The sequence below is a fragment of the Cenococcum geophilum genome (genome assembly GCF_001692895.1).
Source record: "Cenococcum geophilum 1.58 unplaced genomic scaffold K441scaffold_134, whole genome shotgun sequence".
Lineage (NCBI taxonomy): Eukaryota > Fungi > Ascomycota > Dothideomycetes > Gloniales > Gloniaceae > Cenococcum > Cenococcum geophilum.
The window spans coordinates 26828-47910 of record NW_027137692.1 but is presented as its reverse complement, the minus strand read 5'-3'; the positions used below and the strand labels follow the sequence as shown (position 1 = coordinate 47910).

The following is a 21083-nucleotide window of genomic DNA, read 5'->3' as shown; positions in this document are numbered from 1 at the left end:
TAGCGTTGGAACGCATGTAATCAGGTATACCGTAATGTACTCAGATATACGCAAATAAAGCTCTAAATTTCAGCCAATTGTACTTGCCAGCCTGAGCTCCAAATCCATACCCATCCAATGTAGATGTCGAAGTTCTTGAAGTATGTCTTCTAATGCCTCTCCTATTAAATTCTAATATATGCAGCTAAACTATTCATGCGACTCATCAACACACCATTCGTGCATACATATATCTAGCCAATCGTCACTACTCCAGCTCTACTTCTATCAAAAATTCTCCGCGCACCTGCTCCTTCGGCGGCTGGTAGTGAAACCGGCCCCTAAATATATAGTACAGGGTGGAGAAAATGACGACGCCACCATACATGACAATGCCCCAATTCATGGTCACAGGCGTCGGGTTGACGACGCCAGGGAAGAAGCTGAAGACGTACACAGGAAGCAGATAGCACATGGCGCCAACATTAATTGGGAGACCCCAGCGCCCCAGACTCCAGCGGGACGGTGGCAGCTTGTGGCCCTGGAGACGTCGGAACAGCATGCAGCCAATTGTGATCATATAAGAGGTCAATAGGCTACCGGCGTTGAGGGAGTAGATGGCGTTCAGCGCGGCGGAGGAGCCGATATTGATGAGGGAAAGAAGGATGGTAATGACTAGGGAGACGAAGAGAGCGTTAAGCGGGAGCTGGTGTGGAAGGATGGCGGGTGCTAGCATGAATGAGAACGGCAAGCCTTTATTGCGGGCGAATGCCCAGAGTTGGCGGGATGCGGTGGCGAGCACGGCGATCGAGCTAGCTGTTAGGTTGATGATGATAACTGCGGCCATTATGTTCGTCCCAGTAAGGCTTCTTGTGGTGTTATAGAAGATCTGGAGAAATGGATATCCAGTTGGCGTTGCCAGAATGGTCTCAATGTCACCTAAGGTGAAGATTACGGTTACGAGGACGAAGAAACCCAGCAGCGCGTTCACGACAAAACCTAGCATCAGGGATACTGGAAGGGTTCTGGACGAATCTTTGGTCTCCTCGGCTGAAAAAATTAGTGGTGTGCAAAAATATGCTAGAACAGCATTACTTACCCATATGCACTGAGCAGTCGAGACCGAGCAGAGACAATGCAACCGGAAGCATGCCGATCATCATAGACAAACCATTCGTGCTCCATCCTCCATTGTTAGTGAAATCGACAAAGACGGAATGGGCGTCTCTTAGTGGCGCTAGCACCCATAGCGGGATTACAATGACTACGCCTAAGATATGGAGGAATACAAGTAGTCCCTCGATTAGAGGCAGTTTCTTCGCTAGGATAGTGTTGAAGATGATGGCGAAAAAGGTGATTCCAATTACAAGCAAAGTACCATGATAAGCCTTAAACTGATAGCCTGGGATGTTCAAGACGAACAAGCCCTGGATGATGGTTCCGGCCAGAAAAGCACTGGACGAGATACCCGTTTGCCAGGCAGTCGTGCAGAGCCAGCCTATGTAGACTGGTTAGTACCTACGTTTACAAGGGCTCGCGTAAGGGAGAATTTACCAGTAACATAGCTGAGGTATTTGTGATATCTGCGCGGTGCCAGTACAGAGACCCAGTAATACTGGCCACCCGAGGTTGGAATCCTGGCGTGAAACTGTCAGTGTTAATTGGGTCGCTAGAGTCGGAGACCTGTTACACTGAGCCCAATTCGGCGATACTGGCATACACCATTCCAAATCCTACGACTACAATGATGTAATTCCAGAACAGCCCAGCAGTGCCTCCGTTAGGTAAGCTGAGTGAGAGCGCCCTGATAGCACATGTCAGGTCTGCATGCCGCGGGGGTGTAAGGAAAATGTATACCCAAGAACGATTTCCCAAGTACAGATCAGAGTGGACGCAAAACCAAACATAGCAATTCGACCAAAGTTGCGCTGTACTAACAGTCAGTTTAGGCGTACGTGTATACGGACGGGAGCGGGACGGTTCATGCATACTCTTACAACCTGTGACAATTGCAACTTCTCCATGTCCTGCTTGTCCTCGTGGGTGCCGGTCCATTTTTCGGCGACGGCAGCCTTCATTTCGGCGGTTGGTAGCAGTCGATTGCACACTCTGCTGAGGAGAAAATTTAATATCGCAGAAAGAGAGCAAGACGATAGAAAAAATAATGCGATGGCTCGATTTTTATGGAGCTGTACAGGATGACACGAGATCATATACTGCTGAATGAATCGTGGACTTAGTCTTTCAGGTGTAAGGCGTAAAAGAAAAACGCTGTATGTCCTACACTAGTCTGGAATGGTGGGTTTTTACTCCCGGGTCATACTAAAGGAAGCTAGCTGTTGACATCTAGCTCCTACTCGGCTACCCTAACGTTTTCCCCGGCGTGTCTAGGCAGCATGGCTGACCAGAACCGTTCGCCTATAACACGGGCTCGTTCCTTGTGACCAACAGGACTAGGTAGAAGCCACTGATAGGCTCTTGGTGCCGCGGGGAAACTCTGCCGGGAAACAGCTTTGCGCCTCAATGCAGGGTTTGGGTGCTCTTAGTGGCACGACCTCTTCTCGTCTTCCGCCCGTCTTCCACCCGTCTTCCACCCGTCCTCCATCCGTCCTTTACTCGTCCTCTTGCTTTACGGAATACTCCACGGGAAGCATCGAGGAAGCTGCATCTGTTCGACCTTTGATTGTTAATTATCGAAGGCGTTTCGGCACGAGCTGTTGCACATCTCCACAGCGGCCGGACCGTTTCCGATGATCTCCCATAAGACCCTTCATTTTGTATATTTTATTTTTTTACGAATCGAGGAACTTGCCAATATTATTGGCCGTGCTGCCCTCAATGCTGCGTCTGATGGCTAGAAATGTTGCTTGCACGGGCCAATTAGCTTGACTTTTCTTTTGACTTCTGCTGGGATAGCAGCGTGGGCAGTTCCTAGATCACGATCTTTAATAGAACCCCCCGTTTTCCCCCGCTTTCTTTTTTTGCTTATTATAACTTACACAACCGGACTCTCCTGTGTAACTAGATGTCCTAGATACAGCCCATCCGTTAAGATTGGCCGCGAATCACAGAACGGGCGAAACAGCAAATCCTAGGGTTTACACTGACCACTATAACCACCTACTCTATATACATGCCTATTGTCATAGCATTTGCTAAATCTTCTTCTTTGCTTTTCGTTTCCTATATACGCTCATTTTTAGTTTCTTGTTCCTTGTGTCAGAACCTGGGGTTTACACCTCTCCAGCCGGGGTTGTTATCCCAGGCGACCGCAGCGGCGTCATTCCAATTGTTAATATCATCGGCTTCATCATTGCTCTTTCTTCTGTTGCGGTTCGCGTCTACACCACAAGTGCTGGTCTTAAGAAGCCCGTCTGCAACAAGGACGATGCCTTCTGTCTCCTAGCTACGGTAATGCTGTAGTCCGACAGCTCTGTTAACCCTCAGTATTAACATACTTTTAGATGTTCTGCATCGCTGAATCCGCTCTAATTCTCCGAAGTGTCGAAAGGATTCAGCAAATCCGTCGACTTGATCTCACTAGAGAATCTCATCTAAGTTTAAAAAGTGCTTTCTCCCAGTCCGACGCCTTTATTCACCGCGCTAATTCGAACCAGTTGCTTACGCTATTAACAACACATATATTGTTGGAATATATTATACAAAACTCAGCATTCTCTTCTTGCTTATACGAGTTTATAGGCCATATTTAAACCTAGTCTTAAGAACAGGGCTTATCCTAACGATTATTGCTGGGATTACATTCGTCTTCGCAATTACGCTAAAGTGCAATCTGCATTATCTGTGGATCCAGTATGGTGCGTAGTGTCAAGGTCTTGTACGTCTAACATTCTATATCATTAGGCCTTCCGATAACTAACATAACGCGGCTAGCTTGCTGGCAATTTGTTAAAATCACCAGTATACTAGTCGAAGCGGGCTTATTCTTGTCACTAGTCTACCTTGCTATAAATGTGCAAATGCAATCCACTGCCAAAATAAAAGCTATCCTTCTGTTTGGGACACGCCTGTTGTAAGTTTCAAAACTGGCATGTAAGATGGGTTTATTGCTTCTAACTGTATACTCAAGTATCATCGCATTTGCAGTTCTCCGCGCTTTCCGTCTACCAGGTTACCTCTCCTCCACAAGCCCTACCCTCGACGGCACCGGCGCGGCTATTCGGACCCAAATCGAGCTGCACTACAGCCTTTTTACTACCACCACACCACTTATAAAGCAATTCGTGCTGCAATTCCACACCAACTATGGCGCTCTGCAATTGTCCACCATCGCCACAAGCCGAATGTATGGAGGGAGCGTGAGAATAAACAGCACGCACACACGGCGGGAAGTTACAACAGATGTAGGAGCGAAGATAGGAGAGCCACGGTCCGAGAAGGAGCCGTGAACGGAACGACCCGACTGCGCACACGCGCGAACGACGGTGACGGCTAACAATAGCATCAACGAGGAGCCGTTGGAGGAGGAAAACCGGGTATGGGTGCACAGGAAGATCGAGGTCAGGATAACGTCGAAAGACCTCTGATACCCGCCGGATCTGTAGAATAGCGGCTTTAAGTATAGTTAACCTTACTTAGCGCACTACTGCCGTTCCATGAGATCGTGTCGGTAGAGCTGCCATTATTTGAGGCTAGCGCTTGATCTCTCTTTAGCCAGCTTCCAAAGCTGCAGTGAGGGGCCATTTTGAATTTGAAAATATGCTTCTAGTTACAGAAACAGGTCCTTAGCCCTCACCATCTTGACAGAGCCTTCGCTGGAAGCTCTGAATGAGTGGCAAATGGAGAACATAGAATGCGAAGCTAGTGCAAAGGCGCAACGGGTTAAGCTCTGTAAGTATGCTTGTGAGTGATATCTAACGGTAATCAAAGTGATTTCGTGTTGGATGTCGCCACCACAAGCAGGGAGAGTGGCAGACCCGCTCTGGCCACACCCTTGTGCGAGGAACATTATTTTTTGACACAAATGAAGAGAGAATCTGGGGAAAGCATTGTCGCCATTGGATTGCATATGACAGTGGTGGTGCGGTAGGTGCCACGAGGTTTCCTTAGTGGACCTATTCTAGCTCGATCTAGAGTAGGCTAGGGGTGCGGGACGGTTCTGTATGTCGATCCTCTTCGGAGATCCCCATTTTGTCCTCGCTGAGATTTCCCCATCATGGCGTCTGCCCTAACTTCTATATTCATTCCCGTTAAAAAACTATTCATAACAAGGTTGAGTGGGAGCGGCTCAGCCATCTTCCCTGCTAGCTCCCGCGAGCTCTCATCGAGTGTCGTGATAGCGTCTGCTGGCAGGTTGCAATCGTAATCATGCGACGAGATCAGGATATACTACAGGAACTATGACGGGACCCACAGTGATGCAGAGCATTCCAGCGCTAGCCCAGCGCAGCATGTGGATCTCACGCTTCGAGAAGTTCCTCGGGGGCGGTGGCGACCGGTAAAACTCGTGATTCATAAATTCGTGTCATATGAACCAGCTCCAGATCTCTTTCGTTACCTCATCGGTAAATGCCTCTGCCAACTTCCTTAATAACTTTCTCCAAATAGTTGCCCCAGAGTCCTCCCTCCGATTGTTCCTCACTCTCCATTTCTACCCGATATCCATAGTCCAAGATGGTAGCATAAAAGCTAATGAGTTTGAAGATGCCCTGGACAGACCGCGTTGACAAATTTGTGAACTTTTCGTCCGGTCCGAGGATCGTCATGTCCCCAGTGACAGAAGATGGGTAGGCGTAGTAGATTTTGTGCTCGTGGCCGATATAGCGAGGGCGGGTTCGAGGAGGGCTGTAATGGAGGGGTCGTCTGCATTGACATCGGGATTTTGGGTCTCGTTTGAATCATGACCGATTCCAGAATTAGACGCAGGTTTGCTTTCCGATACAGGATTTCCAGAAAAAGCTCTCCTTGCCAACTCCATCTTCTTCCGCAAATTTGCCGCCATCCAAATGCCCATCTGCAGCTCCGCCTCCTCCCGGTCGCCATTCTCTGGCTTGACCTCGATCCCCGAAAAGAGGACGGCACGCGTGGTGAAATTATGTGGTATGGGAGACGTGCATTACATTGACTTCCTCCAGCCGGTTGTATAGCACGCGGAAATGCGGATTGAGGTACGAGTACGAGAAGCAGAAATCAGTTATGCGGAAGAGATAGCGTTCCTTGCTCGGTGTGGAGGGGTCGGGTATGCGGGAGAGGTACAAGGGATTTATGCTTTGGGATTGCCTGCGAGTTTAGCGGCGAAGGCATATGGGGAGAGTGGGACTTACACGCTCTCAGGCCGCCACTTGTCCTTGCCGTGAAGCTTAATGGCAAGCTCAATAAGTGGCCAGGCGACGCTGAAGCACCATGCATTCTCGTCTCTTCCGAACTGTGTGCAGAGAGTGGCGCCCTAGAATATCCTCTTCACCTATTGTAGGGTGTCGACCAGCGCAAAGTCGGCCAGTGTACGCTTATCCTCGTAATCGAAGGCCTCTTCGTCAATGGGATCCATGGATACGGACAGACAAGCTTCAGTCGTGGAGGTGTGGTTGCTGGCGATTTTGGGGGAGTCGGTGGGCGGAGCGGCGATGCGGTGAGTGCGCAGCCAGTCTTAGATTCGATCGAGGGAGTGCGGGGAGAGGGAGGAGGGAGAGGAAGAAGCCATGGCGGCCAGGCGATGGGAGAGGAGCTGTTGATGCATGCCATTAGGGCGCGATCGGGTAAACCATTTTCATGCCAAAACGGCATTTCCCCAAATCCCGAACAGGTAGCGAGCCGAGGCTCAGCGGGGTCTCCCACACAGAACATCACGACTACCATAGAACCTCTTCTTGAATACTGCAGAATATTAATGAGGAAACAATGCTGGAAGGTGGATCTTTGAAAACGATCTAATAATAATTTTAACATCCATACGCAGCTGGGTGAACGATGTGATTCTCTCCAAATCAGTCACACACTTGTTGAGGTGAGGTTATGGGGCTAAAACTCTGTGTATTGCTTATTTTCTATATAGGTGGTTGAAGAGATTTCAAGGAACTTCGACCGACGGTCGAAGTTGTCTGATTGGTCAGATTCCTGCCAAGAGATTTCTCCCTCAAGTCTCATCACGTGATATCATTGCGGGCTTGTTTTCCAACACTTGTTTTATCCCTTAACCTGGATCCCTATCAATAACATAGTGCCAGAAGCAACGGGTTAGAGGATATTCTCTCTAACCCATCCCTTGCTCAGTATGAATATCCGTAAAGCGATCTTTAGGTTTCCAGGGTATCACGTTCATTTCCCGTCTTCAGTGGATTAAACGTCGATCATGGGTTGTGCCTGGCTAGCCATGGGCCCCGTTTTGGTTCCCGTAGTAGATCTTGGTCCGGGTGCCTGGTTCCGGATCCCTCACTCTCCCGAGATCTGATCCAGTCCTAGCTGGAGGCTATGCTCGAAACCTCTTAGCGCCTTCCGCACGAACCGTATCAAATGCCACCCAGTGGCAACAACGGCTACCCCAAAGTCTTTCTTCATCCTCACCGAAAATTATACGTCTCTCAATTGTTTAAGAGGCGTTTAATTTTTTACGCGAATAAAGAGAGAAGTTGGCATTCAAACGCGCTTTCGCCACAGGATGGCATGTAGAGGTGGAGGTTGGTGGGGTAGATGCTAAGAGGTTCTAATAGCGGGGCAAATGCCAGCTAGTACCAGATGGTGATTTTTGTGAGGAACTTAACTAGTGCCCATCACGCAATAACAAACAACCCAGCGTTATGTAACTAGGCATCCAACAACTCTCATACCCACAACAATTGACTCAGAAAGTCCTCCTTCTATGCCTTAGTACGATCGCATCAGCTTGTGGCTTGCTTCTGGGCATGAATCCTACCTCCTCCGCCCGACGATGACTTGAAGCTGCGCCCAGCTCCATTGAAGCGCGCGCCCGCATCGCAGCGATAGCCCGAAGCGGCGAAGAACCGATGATGCCGATGATATTCAGCCTGAGCAAAGCGTGTCGCAACTCGGAAGTAAAACTCCACTAGCTTTAAACGAAAGGAACACATTCAGCCCTCCTGCTAGTCGTATTTCCTCGAGTCCGAAACGTTCATCAAGTCCGACGCGCGAGACACCAATTATACTGAGGAGTGCAGAGCCTTAATGGCCTAAAGGAGGCCCCCCCAAAGCACGCTGAACGACTCTGTGACCGGCTTGCCGAGGTATTGACTTTGGCTTCATTTCTCAGGGCTTGCAGGTACGTGCATGTGACCCAACGTTCCTAAATCAGATTCACATGTGTCTAGCATGTCACCAAGAACGACCCTAAAGTGGGCCACCAAACCACCAAACCGACCGACTTCGACCGCAGCGACACTCGCTCCACCGAGGAGCTGTTAATCATATGGAAGGAGGCCAAGAAGATCTTTCTCAATGCGCGCGATTGCAAGCATGGCAGCCGGGATGAGAATGCGTAGTGCGATGATGTAGTGCGGCCTCTGGTTTATTTGGCCATGGATTTATATGGTAACAATAGATGGTGGTTCCAGAGCGTGTACGTGCACCTTCCCGCGAATCCTCTCAAGACATAGCTAACCCGCCATTTGTCCAGTCAATCATAGTCCATCAATCCCCTCTACCTCTCCACGATCCCCGCCCCCACCCCCACCCACTCTACCCGCCGCAAACCCATCGACCGCAAAACCGACTACGTCCTCTCACACTCGCATCGCGACTCCAATATCTCAGCCCTCTACAAAAGACTCGACGCCGCGGATAATAGGGAAATCGGACACACTCGATACATTCACAAAGCGGACCGCCCTCTTTTCTGGATTTGAGGTTAAACCCGCATCCGGAGATCACACCGAGGCAGAACTGCAGATGAGTATATGGATCGCCACATCCTTGCGCAAAAAGCAGGAACTCGCACAAATCGCGCAAGCTCCGTTCGAGCAACGACGATGGTCGAGCCTGCGCTTACCATTGTTGGACATGAACATTCCATCTACTACGCGTATCCGCGCGAGGATCTGGTGTCTAGGAGAAGTGGTGTGCATATTCTAGGTCCGGATCTGGATCGGTTTGAGAGGCTAAGTACAGATTCAATACGTGGAGTTTTTCGGTTGGTTAGATTGCATGGTAATTTACTGAAGTATGGGATGGATGAAGGAGAGGACGGGTATTGGGGACAGTTCTTTGGGTCGGTTCTGGATAAGCTGGCCAGCATCTCTGAAGATCGGGATAAATAAATTGAGGAATTTGATGTCTATGTCGCATCTCTTAATGCCTAATTTTAGTACTCTAACACTCGCCACACCCCACTTTAGTAACCTACAACCACCACCAGTGACTTACACTTATTACCTTCCTGTGTAATAGATCTACGGTACAACTAGACTAGAACGGCAGATATTCACTCCTATGTAGTTAAGGGAAAAACAACAAGATCAGGTTATTTAATGTAGCAGCATCTTCCGCTGTTATTCACGAAACAGTGTTTAGATCTAAAATCTGTTTACGGTAAGTCGCTATCGTAGATCCCCTGTCTTCTAGCATTCAGTAGCAATGGCTAAAATGGTCCTTACAAACCTCACAACATCAAGCCAGGGACTGCTGTAGTTGTCCTCACCTCTAGCTCATTGTTATACTAGGCCCACGTCCAGTTTTCGCTCGCTAACTGATCCAGGAATCGACATGTTCAGGTTGGTGACGTAGCGACGACGCTTCAAAGGATGGAAGTTATGTTAATCTGCAACAACAGAAATCGGTCGATATGACGGCGAAGGATTACAGTACCGCTGTCTCCTCACATCCCTTAGGCCACTCCGCCCAACCGACGCCTTCTTGAAACAGTGGCGGCTCCATCTCTTTGCAACTCTGTAGTACCGCCGTCTTTATTTGATAGAGCCTTTGTATTCGCCCAAAGAACGTATTAAAAACGTGCAGATAGTCAATCTTGAGATTATCCTCCACTTCAACCTTAAGTATAGAATCTACATTCTACGTCAGAGTTGATGTGTCTGCAAGGCTCCCCATATTAAATGTCTAAGGTATCTGCTGAGAGGACGCGGTACGTAAAGGGCCGGACGGGGAAGGCGTTAATAGTTTAGCACCAGTCGTGAGCGCCGATTCTGTAAGTAGGCCACAGGCCTCCTCCTATATAACGGCATTAGATTTATCGTTGAGGACTGCAGTAAGGAGGGGTATGACGCGTCCTAAATCGAAATCCCCGGTGTTAATCGCGAGGTTAAGCGTGGACAGATTGCTGAAGAGATTCTTTCCGCCGCTGCTGGATGGCAACGAACGAGAGGCGGGAAGGATTTGCAGTGCCGATATGAGATCAAGGGCGTGATTTTGAGGGCCTGTGTCTATTAGAAAAGTATTATGGCAGGTCCGACACCCTGACCTTCATTACGTATTCGATCCAGCACCGTGGTGGGACTGGAAGTGTAAAGCGACTGAGCGGAATCGCGAAACGCATCCAACACGTGTGCAATGGGCTTTGCTTTGATTATTGCTGATCGCGACGGATCTGTCATGGCGACGAACGACGCGCTTAAAAGGTCGACACAAATGACGGATCTCAAATTCCAGTGCCAGGATTTCTGCGGCATATCGTGTTCGTCGGCGAAATAACCTACTGTAACTACAGTACTAGGACAAAAGTCTCCGGCTCGGAGCCTTTTTACACTAAAACTCACCTAAAACACCTTAAGATTTTATACCCACCACAATATTTTATTAAGTTAAAATTAAAGCTATTAGTAGATTTTTACTTTAATTAAAACTTTCTATTATTGGTATTTTAATAACGTGGAAAATTATTATAAAGCTGTAAAGTAAGTAAAAGTTAAAAATCTCAATTTCCCATATGTTACGGCTCGTACAAATGCCTCTGAACCGAAGCTTGTAGAATGCTGTATTACGAAGATACTAAGCTAAAGAGAAGGAAAAGGGGTCGCCAGGACCGATGTAAACAAATATGTAGGGGTGAGCCGCCAAGGCGCTAGCTTTAGGGGGCCAATCGCAGGTCGGCAGAATATGGCAGAATTTGGCAGGTAACGTGCAATAGCGCCGTTACACCATACAAATTCGCTTAAAATTGCTTAAAATTTAAGTGTATAAACTTTAGAATATATTTATCTTTAGAATAATAATTTATTATTAAAATCTAAATAGATAATTTTATAGCTTAAACTTTAATAGTTTTTATTATGAAGATGCGCTGCGAAAAGGTTGAGTTTTGGTGGGAAATCGCTTCCGACCGGAGACTTATGACCCATGACTGTACTAATGGCCGATGAAGATCGCCCCCTAGCGCGGGGCACGTGGAGGTAACGGTTCATAACGGCTTGGCATAAATCAATTCCCGACCTCATCTCAACCTCGAATACCTCCTAATCTATATCTATTAAGAACTGAAAATCCTACGTTTAATTCTGCGTGCTAGTGTCCTGGATTTAGTCTTTAGAGCAACTAGAGATACCAGAGTACATTCCATACCATTGGTATTACGATACGTTCGGCTGCAGAAGCCATATCGTACTAAGGAGTTTTGCCTGTAGTTATTTGCTGCCGTTAAGCACGGCCAGTCGCCAGGCGAGCACGTGGCGACAAGGCTGAAGCAAGCTTGGCATTTATTGGCACGACTCCGTCAATCTTCGGGACATGCGACTACAGGCAAAACTCCTTAGTACGATATGGCTTCTGCAGCCGAACGTATCGTAATACCAATGGTATCGTTGTATTTAGGTTTTGTACGTAAGATACACCAAAAATCAAAATTATAGTATGTATTGTGTATCTACGTGCGCGAAGCTGTAATTGGGCGACTGGCTCTACCAAAAAGAGAGGTGATCGCCACTTGCTTGGTATTTTGAAGCCGTCTTGACTTTGACGATCGTGCCTTAATAGAGTTATAATAACCTCTCTATCACTAACTTCCTATTATTCTTTATACAATTAAAGCGTTCGCAAGGCCTTTAGCGCCTCATTAAGCTTGATTTGAGGTTATTAGGCGTCCTCCTTATCTGTTTCCGCATCGCGATCGGGCCCAGCGTAGAGCTCTGCTAGTTTTTGGTGGTGGGCGCGTATTTTCTGGCGTTCAAAGTCAGAGAATCCATGGCGACGTTGCCTCTCAGAATTTTGAGACCTACCTATAACCAATAAGGTAGAATCAAGTATGGAGAGTAAGATCTGAGGGTCAATTTGATAGATTTCGATCATTGTGTGATAAAAGTTGATGGCTAAACTTACGGTGAGTAAGGCCAAATCCAATAAATTAAAACTGGTTATACCGATTTTGGTGGAGGCACCTAACGATATCGTCAAAAGTCAGATTATCGTTAATTACACCAAAAAAGGCTTGATTAGGGCGTGTAGATCGTAATACCAAAGGTATCGTTATATACCCGGTATCGTACCAAGGAGTTTTGCCTGTAATCAACAAAATGTCCCTAACAGACACCTTTAGAGCTCGCTCCGTCTCAAATCACAAGGTCATGATCAGAGCGGGTCGGCCATCCTCCCTGCTAGCATGATCGAGGCGTTCATCTGCCTCTAACGAGATGCAAGCGGCAAATCTTCAGCACGTGGTTCTATAAGTAGCAATGTCGTCACTTGATCTAGGGGATAATTACTCTAAGCCTCGCTGTGGCAAATTAGCAAGCCATATACTCCCGCTGATCCCCGGTCCCCCTCTACGAAAGAAAGGCGTTGAACCTTTAAAGAATGGAGTGTGAGTGTTGCCACTGAGAACTTGCGGGCGTTGTTTGCCATGAGTTTTCGAGGATGGCCTTGTTACAATAGGTTAGAACGAGGGAACGAGGGCAATTTGGAGCACGCCCACCGCAGGAACTAATCCGGGTATTACAGTACGGCAACAACCGCCACAAAGCTGAGATCTCATTTATAATCAGGAAATTTGCTACATTTTATTAGTTCCAGTCTTACTCCTGCTAACAACTATATCACCAATCTCTGAGTCCTCAATTTGCCACCTAGTCAATGTTGCGGATGAAGACAGAGTATCAGGATGGTTAACATCTCTGATCTGATTTCAGAGCTCCACACATTCCTCCATGAGTTTAAGAGCCTCCCTATCTCGGCCTTGGCGTCTCCAAGTGTAGGCAAGGTTGTTCATGCTGACCAGCGTGGAAGGATGGTTCACTCCGAATATCTTCTTGCTCATCTCCAGCACTTGCACTTGCAGTTCTTCGGCCTCCTTCCATCGCCCTTGATCCGCGTACGCCGACGCCAGGTTGGCCATGCTGATCAGCGTGGAAGGATGGTTCACTCCGAATATCTTCTTGCTCATCTCCAGCACTTGCACTTGCAGTTCTTCGGCATCCTTCCATCGCCCTTGATCCGTATACGTCAACGCCAGGTTGGCCATGCTGGTCAGCGTGGAAGGATGGTCCGCGCCTAGCATCCTCTTTCTCGTCTCCAGCACTTGAACTTGCAGTTCTTCGGCTTCCTTCCATCGCCCTTGGCTACTATACGCCACCGCCAGGTTGGTCATGCTACTCAGCGTGTCTGGATGGTACGTTCCGAGTTTCTTCTTGCTCATCTCCATCACTTGAACAAACAGCTCTTCAGCCTCCTTCCATCGCCCTTGATTGCTGTACGCCACTGCTAGGTTGGCTATGCTGGTCAGCGTGGAAGGATGCTCCACGCCCAGCACCCTCTTTCTGGTCTCCAGCACGTGCAATTGCAACTCTTCCGCCTCTTTCCATCGGCCTTGATCCTTGTATGTCGATGCCAGGTTGGCCATGCTGGTTAGCGTGGAAGGATGGTCCGCGTCCAGCATCCTCTTCCTCGTCTCCATTACGTGCACTTGCAGTTCTTCTGCCTCTTTCCATCGCCCTCGATCCGCAGACGCCGACGCCAAGTTGGCCATGCTGGTCAGCGTGGAAGAATGGTTCACTCCGAATCTCTTCTTGCTCATCTCTAGCACTTGCACTTGCAGCTCTTCCGCCTCCTTCCATCGCCCTTGATCCGTGTACGTCGACGCCAACCTCAAATTTTGAACACAGTCTCTCACCCGGAATCTCTGAGCCTGGTGATCGAGATATTGGCGCGTTGCTGCCTCAATTATTCCCTCCTCTTTATACTCGGCCAAGCCAACTCCGTGTAGTCCTTGATCAACATTAAAGCGAAAGAAACGTTTTTCGTCGTAGTGTCGCCGCCACCTTGATATAAACTTCCTTTCCGTATACTCCGTTTCGGTTGTAATACTAACCAACGTCTCGTAAAAGGATCTTAGCATACTATCTCTAAGCGCTCTTGTGCCTGGGTTCCCCGTCCCAATTGAAATAAAGCACTTTACTAAAGGCTTTAAGTCACCTGTTTGAGGGCACCAGATATTTGAAGCCTCATCTTCAACCTCATCAACTGGATTATTTGCACGTAGTGCACCATCTACAAATATACCTGCCTCAATAGAGACAGCATTGAAGAAGCTAGTCGCTGCTGAAGTCGCAAGAGCGGCATCGCAAATGGTCGCCCCAATGTCATTTGCGCCAGGTAGACTGTAACTTCTAAGGCGTATAATACTACTAGTTTCTCTCGCAGTGGCGCATACGAAGCTAATCTCCTATAAGTAGGCTATAAAGTCCGTCTAAATGCGTACTTACACTTTGCACTGGCGAGGTTTCCCATTATTGAAGAGGTCTGTCTCAGAAGCACCTATTCGGGTTATCACCCCCTTAATCGCGTCCTTCAGCCTCTTTGAATCGAACTGCGTCTTAATTCTGCTTGTCCAGCTGATTGGGAGCCAACCTGACTTGTTTTCAAAAACCTCCTTCATAATGTTCTTGTATTCCGAAATGCATTCGTCTACGTTCATCTGGAGCCGGCCTAGCATAATGGCGATAAGCCTACCTACATTAGTTAAATTGTAGAGAAGTGTGCTATACGTACCCGCCTGTACTAGTTCCGCCAATAAGGTCGAATATTTCGCATGGCTTTACAGGAGGAAGGTTGTTATTTCGACGCTCCTTGTTAAGTTGCTCCATAAGGGCCTTCAAGATGTAGAGCGCTGACAGGCCCCGGACCCCACCACCATCAAGAGATAACAAGCAGAGCCTGGTCTCGTCAACAGGGCTCATCTCTCCATACCGAGCGGCCTGCATTTGATAAATTAGTATATTCGCCAGGTAGAGACTACCCTTTTAGCAAGGGATAGAGTGCGCAGAGTGTGCGGGTGGAATTAGCGTAGTTGTGACGCCGGCGGGCTATCGCAAGAGAAAAGAGGTGTGGGGTCGCATGCCGCTTGCAGCTAATGCGGTTTAGCCCCTGCATCCTCTTTGTCTCAGCATACTCAGACCACAATGGGAGGCCGGATAAATCCGGCCCGATGGCGCTAAACCAGTTTAGGCCATCTGTCCCGTTGTGGTCTGAGACACTTTAGCCGACGTTTGTAACACACGTCGCTATATCTGTCGGGAATAAGGCAAGCGGTCGTCACGTGTCGTCACGTGTCGCCGCGGCACTAGCGTGGTAAGGAACCTTAAGTTCCTTACCCTCCCCCTTTCTTAGAAAAACAATCAACAACAACCATCATACTACCTACAACCTGTAGATACGTGATATCACCTTGTGATCCAACAGTATCTTTGTATGGTAGCAATCTACAAGCTTCGGTTCAGAGGCATTTGTACGAGCCCGTCACAATGCTCAAGGAGTACGAGAACTGGCAATTTTGTACTAGTAAAGGAGGAGTTCCATATTGTTCTAATTAAGGGTTACTAAAGCCAATAACCTAGGAGCGTCAATATTTATATTCTTATATCATATCTCGTAAGAAAACTATTAACTCATAAACTAATAACAAATTCACACGAGTTTCCTGGTATCGCTCTCCTTCGATACATAGCGTGCTTTGACTTCCCCAACTCCGAGTCTTTCATACTCCTTCTCTAGTGCTTTTACTCGGACAACCAGTATATAGTAAGTCTTCTGGGAGTCTTTCTCTCGGCCTCTAGGCATCCCAACGACAACACAATGCCTGAACTCAATTCCGGTTGCCGTATCAAACCATAATGACCCCACTCTTCCTGGATCAGCAAAAATGGCATGCTCTTTCTCTTCCCGTTCCATTCGGCAATTTTCAAACTGCCTAATCTTCACGACTAATGCCCCTCGGCTGGTGTCAAATCGAAGATCTTCATAGCGCGGAACCATGAGCCTCGAATTCGACATAAAATCGATTCCTCCATTATATACCATCCAAGACCAGGATGGTACCATTCGACCTTCGTAAACAATCGGATCCGTCTTCTCCTCGTCGCACCGCTTCCACAGAAGGAGACTAGAAAAGAAACATTGAAACACTCCGTATCTCCCTTCAGTCTGCAACGCACTTTTTATGCGCTTAACCAAGCCAGAAATCGCAGTATCCCTATCGGATTCATTGGTAAGACCACATTGTGAATACTTCTTAAAAAGAAATTTGATAAAGTCAACCGTGCGATCGTACCCTGACTCCCTGAGCCGTTCGGGAAAATTAGGATCAAGAATAAAATGTTGCCTTCCAGGTGGGCTGGAATGCATAATCGTAATGTTAGAACATGCCACTCTACCATAGGCTTTAGCTTTAGCCTTACCATACTAGACTTGTGAAATTTTCGCAAAGTACGCCTTTGGCACACTCCCAGTACGTCTGTTTCGCAGAAAAATGGATAGTTCTGCGGGAGAGCACTCGCTCCTGTAGTACCCAAGCTCTCTTATTAAGGGGTCCTTCATCCACATCTTTACTAAAGTCGTCCGTATTATCGCAGACATAAACCTGTCTGCCGGAGCTATCTTCGATCTGAAAATACTGAGGACTCAGGTCCCGCTCAAGGAATCCGTCTTTCCAATCAGGCGCCGAACTCGCCGCAATGGTGCAGTAGGCGGAGGCAAAGACTTCTTCCATATGCCCAGCTTCGTTTTGCCAATCCTCCTTGTCTCCTTGAATTATACAAAGAGAATCGATCCAGAGGTACTCTTTACGAAGTCCGCGAGTCACTTGAACTGCATCTTGAAATGTCTTTGGCAGATTATCGTAGCTGAACCCATTCTTTACCCGATCTTGATAGTTTTCTGGAGTGGTGCAGAACCGCTTCTTCTCCTCATCCGCTGGAGTACCCCAGCAGTGCGAGAGCGCAATATAGTCCTCTCCGCTAGCTTGTTCCTGGAGTTCCAATTTATTAGGATCTGGACCTCCAACAAAGATGACCCTCGTCGGCCAGTATGATATTCGCTTGCGACATTTTTGATGTTTTTCGCACCCCCGAAGCCATTCGCGCAGCAATTGGAAGTATGGAGCGCTACCGGCTGGGGAGCGATTGATTGTTTGCAAAATAGGAGGCTTAATTTGGATATCGTGGCTGCCATCTATTGATAGTTCTTTTGCTAATGTAAAGTAGTAAGCGATATTATTAAATATATTAAATAAAGGTAGAGACGAACCTAGATTAGCACAAAGGCGGATAACACGTGGACCACCTGTAGTAACTGTAAGGGCTGAACCATCTCTGATTATAGGAATCTGTTGATAACCGCCACTATAATTACGCGGAACCACATTAATGAGCAGCTTGCAGAGAGGACAATTATTTCCTAAAGTGCGTAATTCTAGAGCACTATTGCAGTGTTCTATAGATATTAGACCTACGCAGCACGAACACAATCGAGCAGAGGCAAAATTTCCAGAAGGTGGGCTCCAGGGCTGGTTGCTAAAAAAGCTTGCGGCAAACTGATGGTTAATAAAAGACGTCCAAGATTTCTAAGCTCTAAGTCAGTATAACATAAAAAAAATAAAGACCTAAAATGAAAGACTTACATTCTACGCCAATAAATGGACCACGGTCAGCAGTTATGGCATCTCATCCATCTCAGATAGATCAACTTACTTCCTACACCATTAAGCAAACCACGGTCAGCAGTTATAGCATCTCATCTATCTTAAATAGATTAACTTACTTCCTACACCAACAAGCAGACTACGGTTAGCAGTCATGGCATCTCGTCTATTTCAGATAGATTAACTTACTTCCTACACCAACAAGCAGACCACAGTCAGAAGTTATAGCATCTTGTCCATCTCAGATAGATCGACTTACGAACTACACCAACAAGCAGACCACGGTCAGCAGTCATGGTATCTTATCTATCTCAGATAGATCGACTTACTTCCTATACCAAAGAGCAGACCACGGTCAGCAGTTATGGCATCTTATCTATCTTAGATAGATCGACTTACTTCCTACACCAACAAGCAGACCACGGTCAGCAGTTATGGCATCTCATCCATCTTAAATAGATCGACTTACGAACTATACCAACAAGTAAATCACGGTCAGCAGTTATAGCATCACGTCCATCTTAAATAGATTGACTTACTTCCTACACCAACAAGCAGACTACGGTCAGCAGTCATGGTATCTTATCTATCTTAAATAGATTAACTTACTTCCTACACCAATAAGCAGACCAGGGTCAGCAGTTATAGCATCTTATTTATCTTAAATAGATCAACTTACTTCCTACACCAACAAGCAGACCACGATCAGCAGTTATAGCATCTTATTTATCTTAGATAGATCAACTTACTTCCTACACCAACAAGCAGACCACGGTCAGCAGTTATAGTATCTTGTCCATCTCAGATAGATTAACTTACTTCCTACACCAACAAGTAGACCACAGTCAGCAGTCATGGCATCTCATCCATTTTGGATAGATTAACTTACTCGCTACACCAATAAGCAGACTACGGTCAGCAGTTATGGCATCTTATCCATCTTAAATAGATTAACATACTCGCTACACCAATAAACAGACCACGGTTAGTAGTTATAGCATCTTATCTATCTTAGATATATTAACTTACCCGCTACATTAACAAGCAGACCACGGTCAGTAGTCATGGTATCTTATTTATCTTAAATAGATTAACTTACTTCCTACACCAACAAGCAGACCACGGTCAGTAGTTATAACATCTTATCTATTTTAGATAGATTAACTTACTCGCTACACCAATAAGCAGACCACGGTCAGCAGTTATAGTATCTTATCCATCTTAGATAGATTAACTTACTTCCTACACCAACAAGCAGACCACGGTCAGCAGTTATAGCATCTCATCTACCTTAAATAGATTAACTTACAAACTACACCAACAGCAGACTATGGTCAGCAGTTATGGTATCTTATCCATTTTAAATATATTAACTTACTTCCTACACCAACAAGCAGACCACGGTCAGCAGTTATAGCATCTCATCCACCTTAGATAGATTAACTTACTTCCTACACCAACAAGCAAACCACGGTTAGCAGTTATAGCATCTCATCTATTTTAAATAGATTAACTTACTTCCTACACCAACAAGTAGACTACGGTCAGCAGTTATAGTATCTTGTCTATCTTAGATAGATTGACTTACTCGCTACACCAACAAGCAGACTACGGTTAGCAGTTATGGCATCTTATCCATCTTGGATAGATTGACTCACAAACTACACCAATAAGTAGACCACAGTTAGCAGTTATAACGTCTTATCGATCTTAAAGAGATTAACTTACTCGCTACACCAACATGCAGATCGCGGTCAGCAGTCATAGCATCTTATCTATTTAGATAGATCGACTTACAAACTACACCAACAAGCAGACCATAGTCAGCAGTTATGGCATCTCGTCCATCTCAGATAGATTAATTTACAAACTACACCAACAAGCAGACTACGGTTAGTAGTTATGGCATCTTATCTATCTTAGATAGGTTAACTTACTTCCTACACCAATAAACAGACTACGGTCAGCAGTTATAGCATCTCGTCCATCTCAAATAGATTGACTTACTCGCTACACCAACAAGCAGACTACGGTCAGCAGTTATGGCATCTTGTCCATCTCAGATAGATCAACTTACTTCCTACACCAGCAAGCAGACCACGGTCAGCAGTCATGTCATCTTGTTCATCTCGGATAGATTAACTTACTTCCTACACCAACAAGTAGACCATAGTCAGTAGTTATAGCATCTCATCCATCTCAGATAGATCGACTTACTTCCTACACCAACAAGCAGACTACGGTTAGCAGTTATAGCATCTTATCCATCTCAAATAGATCGACTTACTTCCTACACCAACAAGCAGACCACGGTCAGCAGTCATAGCATCTCGTCTATTTTAAATAGATCAACTTACTTCCTACACCAACAAGTAGACCACGGTCAGCAGTTATGGCATCTTATCTATTTTAGATAGATCGACTTACAAACTACACCAACAAGCAGACCACGGTTAGTAGTCATGGCATCTCGTCCATCTGAGATAAATTAACTTACTTCCTACACCAATAAGCAGACCACGGTCAGCAGTTATAGCATCTCGTCCATTTTAAATAAATTGACCTACAAACTACACCAACAAGCAGACCACGGTCAGCAGTTATAGCATCTCGTCCATTTTAGACTAACTTACTCGCTATTCCAACAAGCAGACCACGGTCAGCAGTCATGGCATCTCGTCTATCTTAGATAGATTAACTTACTCGCTACACCAACAAGTAGACTATGGTCAGCAGTCATGGCATCTCATCCATTTTAGATAGATTAACTTACAAACTACACCAGCAAGCAGATCACGGTCAGCAGTCATGGCATTTTGTCCATCTCAAATAGATTAACTTACTTCCTACACCAACAAGCAGACCACGGTCAGCAGTTATGGCATCTTATCCATCTTAGATAGATTAACTTACTTTCTACACCAACAGGCAGACTACGGTCAGCAGTTATAGAATCTCATCTATCTTAAATATATTAACTTACTTCCTACACCAACAAGTAGACCACGGTCAGCAGTTATAGCATCTTGTCCATTTTAGATAAATTGACTTACAAACTACACCAACAAGTAGACCACGGTTAACAGTTATGGCATCTCATCCATCTTAAATAGATCGACTTACTCGCTACACCAACAAGCAGACTACGGTCAGCAGTCATGGTATCTCGTCCATCTCAGATGGATTAACTTACTTCCTACACCAACAAGCAGACCACGGTCAGCAGTTATGGCATCTTGTCCATCTTAGATAGATTAACTTACTCGCTACACCAACAAGC

At 46.4% G+C, this 21083-nt stretch overlaps 7 protein-coding genes across 7 annotated transcripts; 3 read left to right on the top strand and 4 right to left on the bottom strand.

The window, feature by feature from the left end:
- Nucleotides 1-247: 247 nt before the first annotated feature.
- On the bottom strand, nucleotides 248-2057 carry K441DRAFT_599087 (putative amino acid permease; the record flags this gene model as incomplete). Its single annotated transcript, XM_067645137.1, has 6 exons — nucleotides 248-1029; nucleotides 1079-1477; nucleotides 1534-1616; nucleotides 1670-1783; nucleotides 1837-1907; nucleotides 1971-2057. 6 exons carry the CDS (start codon nucleotides 2055-2057, stop codon nucleotides 248-250), a joined length of 1536 nt encoding a protein of 511 aa, XP_067496059.1.
- An 866-nt stretch (nucleotides 2058-2923) lies between these two features.
- K441DRAFT_52112 (uncharacterized protein) lies at nucleotides 2924-3421 on the top strand. The gene has a single exon (XM_067642145.1). The coding sequence runs from the start codon at nucleotides 3113-3115 to the stop codon at nucleotides 3383-3385; it is 273 nt and encodes a 90-aa protein (XP_067496058.1). The 5' UTR covers nucleotides 2924-3112; the 3' UTR covers nucleotides 3386-3421.
- K441DRAFT_52095 (uncharacterized protein) lies at nucleotides 3063-4548 on the top strand. Its single transcript, XM_067642142.1, has 5 exons — nucleotides 3063-3390; nucleotides 3444-3546; nucleotides 3597-3797; nucleotides 3937-4012; nucleotides 4070-4548. Exons 2-5 carry the CDS (start codon nucleotides 3444-3446, stop codon nucleotides 4386-4388), a joined length of 699 nt encoding a protein of 232 aa, XP_067496057.1. The 5' UTR covers nucleotides 3063-3390; the 3' UTR covers nucleotides 4389-4548.
- A 1614-nt stretch (nucleotides 4549-6162) lies between these two features.
- Nucleotides 6163-7114, bottom strand: K441DRAFT_52105 (uncharacterized protein). Its single transcript, XM_067642144.1, has 2 exons — nucleotides 6264-7114; nucleotides 6163-6207 (listed from the first exon to the last, which is right to left on the bottom strand). Exon 1 carries the CDS (start codon nucleotides 6883-6885, stop codon nucleotides 6400-6402), a length of 486 nt encoding a protein of 161 aa, XP_067496056.1. The 5' UTR covers nucleotides 6886-7114; the 3' UTR covers nucleotides 6163-6207; nucleotides 6264-6399.
- Nucleotides 7115-8185: 1071 nt separating this feature from the next.
- Nucleotides 8186-9268, top strand: K441DRAFT_52076 (uncharacterized protein). Its single transcript, XM_067642140.1, has 2 exons — nucleotides 8186-8509; nucleotides 8567-9268. The coding sequence occupies exons 1-2, from the start codon at nucleotides 8479-8481 to the stop codon at nucleotides 9019-9021; spliced, it is 486 nt and encodes a 161-aa protein (XP_067496055.1). The 5' UTR covers nucleotides 8186-8478; the 3' UTR covers nucleotides 9022-9268.
- A 3550-nt stretch (nucleotides 9269-12818) lies between these two features.
- K441DRAFT_650020 (FabD/lysophospholipase-like protein) lies at nucleotides 12819-15165 on the bottom strand. Its single transcript, XM_067646967.1, has 3 exons — nucleotides 14878-15165; nucleotides 14592-14834; nucleotides 12819-14543 (listed from the first exon to the last, which is right to left on the bottom strand). The coding sequence occupies exons 1-3, from the start codon at nucleotides 15087-15089 to the stop codon at nucleotides 13016-13018; spliced, it is 1983 nt and encodes a 660-aa protein (XP_067496054.1). The 5' UTR covers nucleotides 15090-15165; the 3' UTR covers nucleotides 12819-13015.
- Nucleotides 15166-15792: 627 nt separating this feature from the next.
- Nucleotides 15793-17263, bottom strand: K441DRAFT_599098 (heterokaryon incompatibility protein; the record flags this gene model as incomplete). Its single annotated transcript, XM_067645138.1, has 2 exons — nucleotides 15793-16498; nucleotides 16563-17263. Coding segments are annotated over 2 exons (1407 nt in total), but the record flags the coding sequence as incomplete, so codon positions are not given.
- Nucleotides 17264-21083: the final 3820 nt, after the last annotated feature.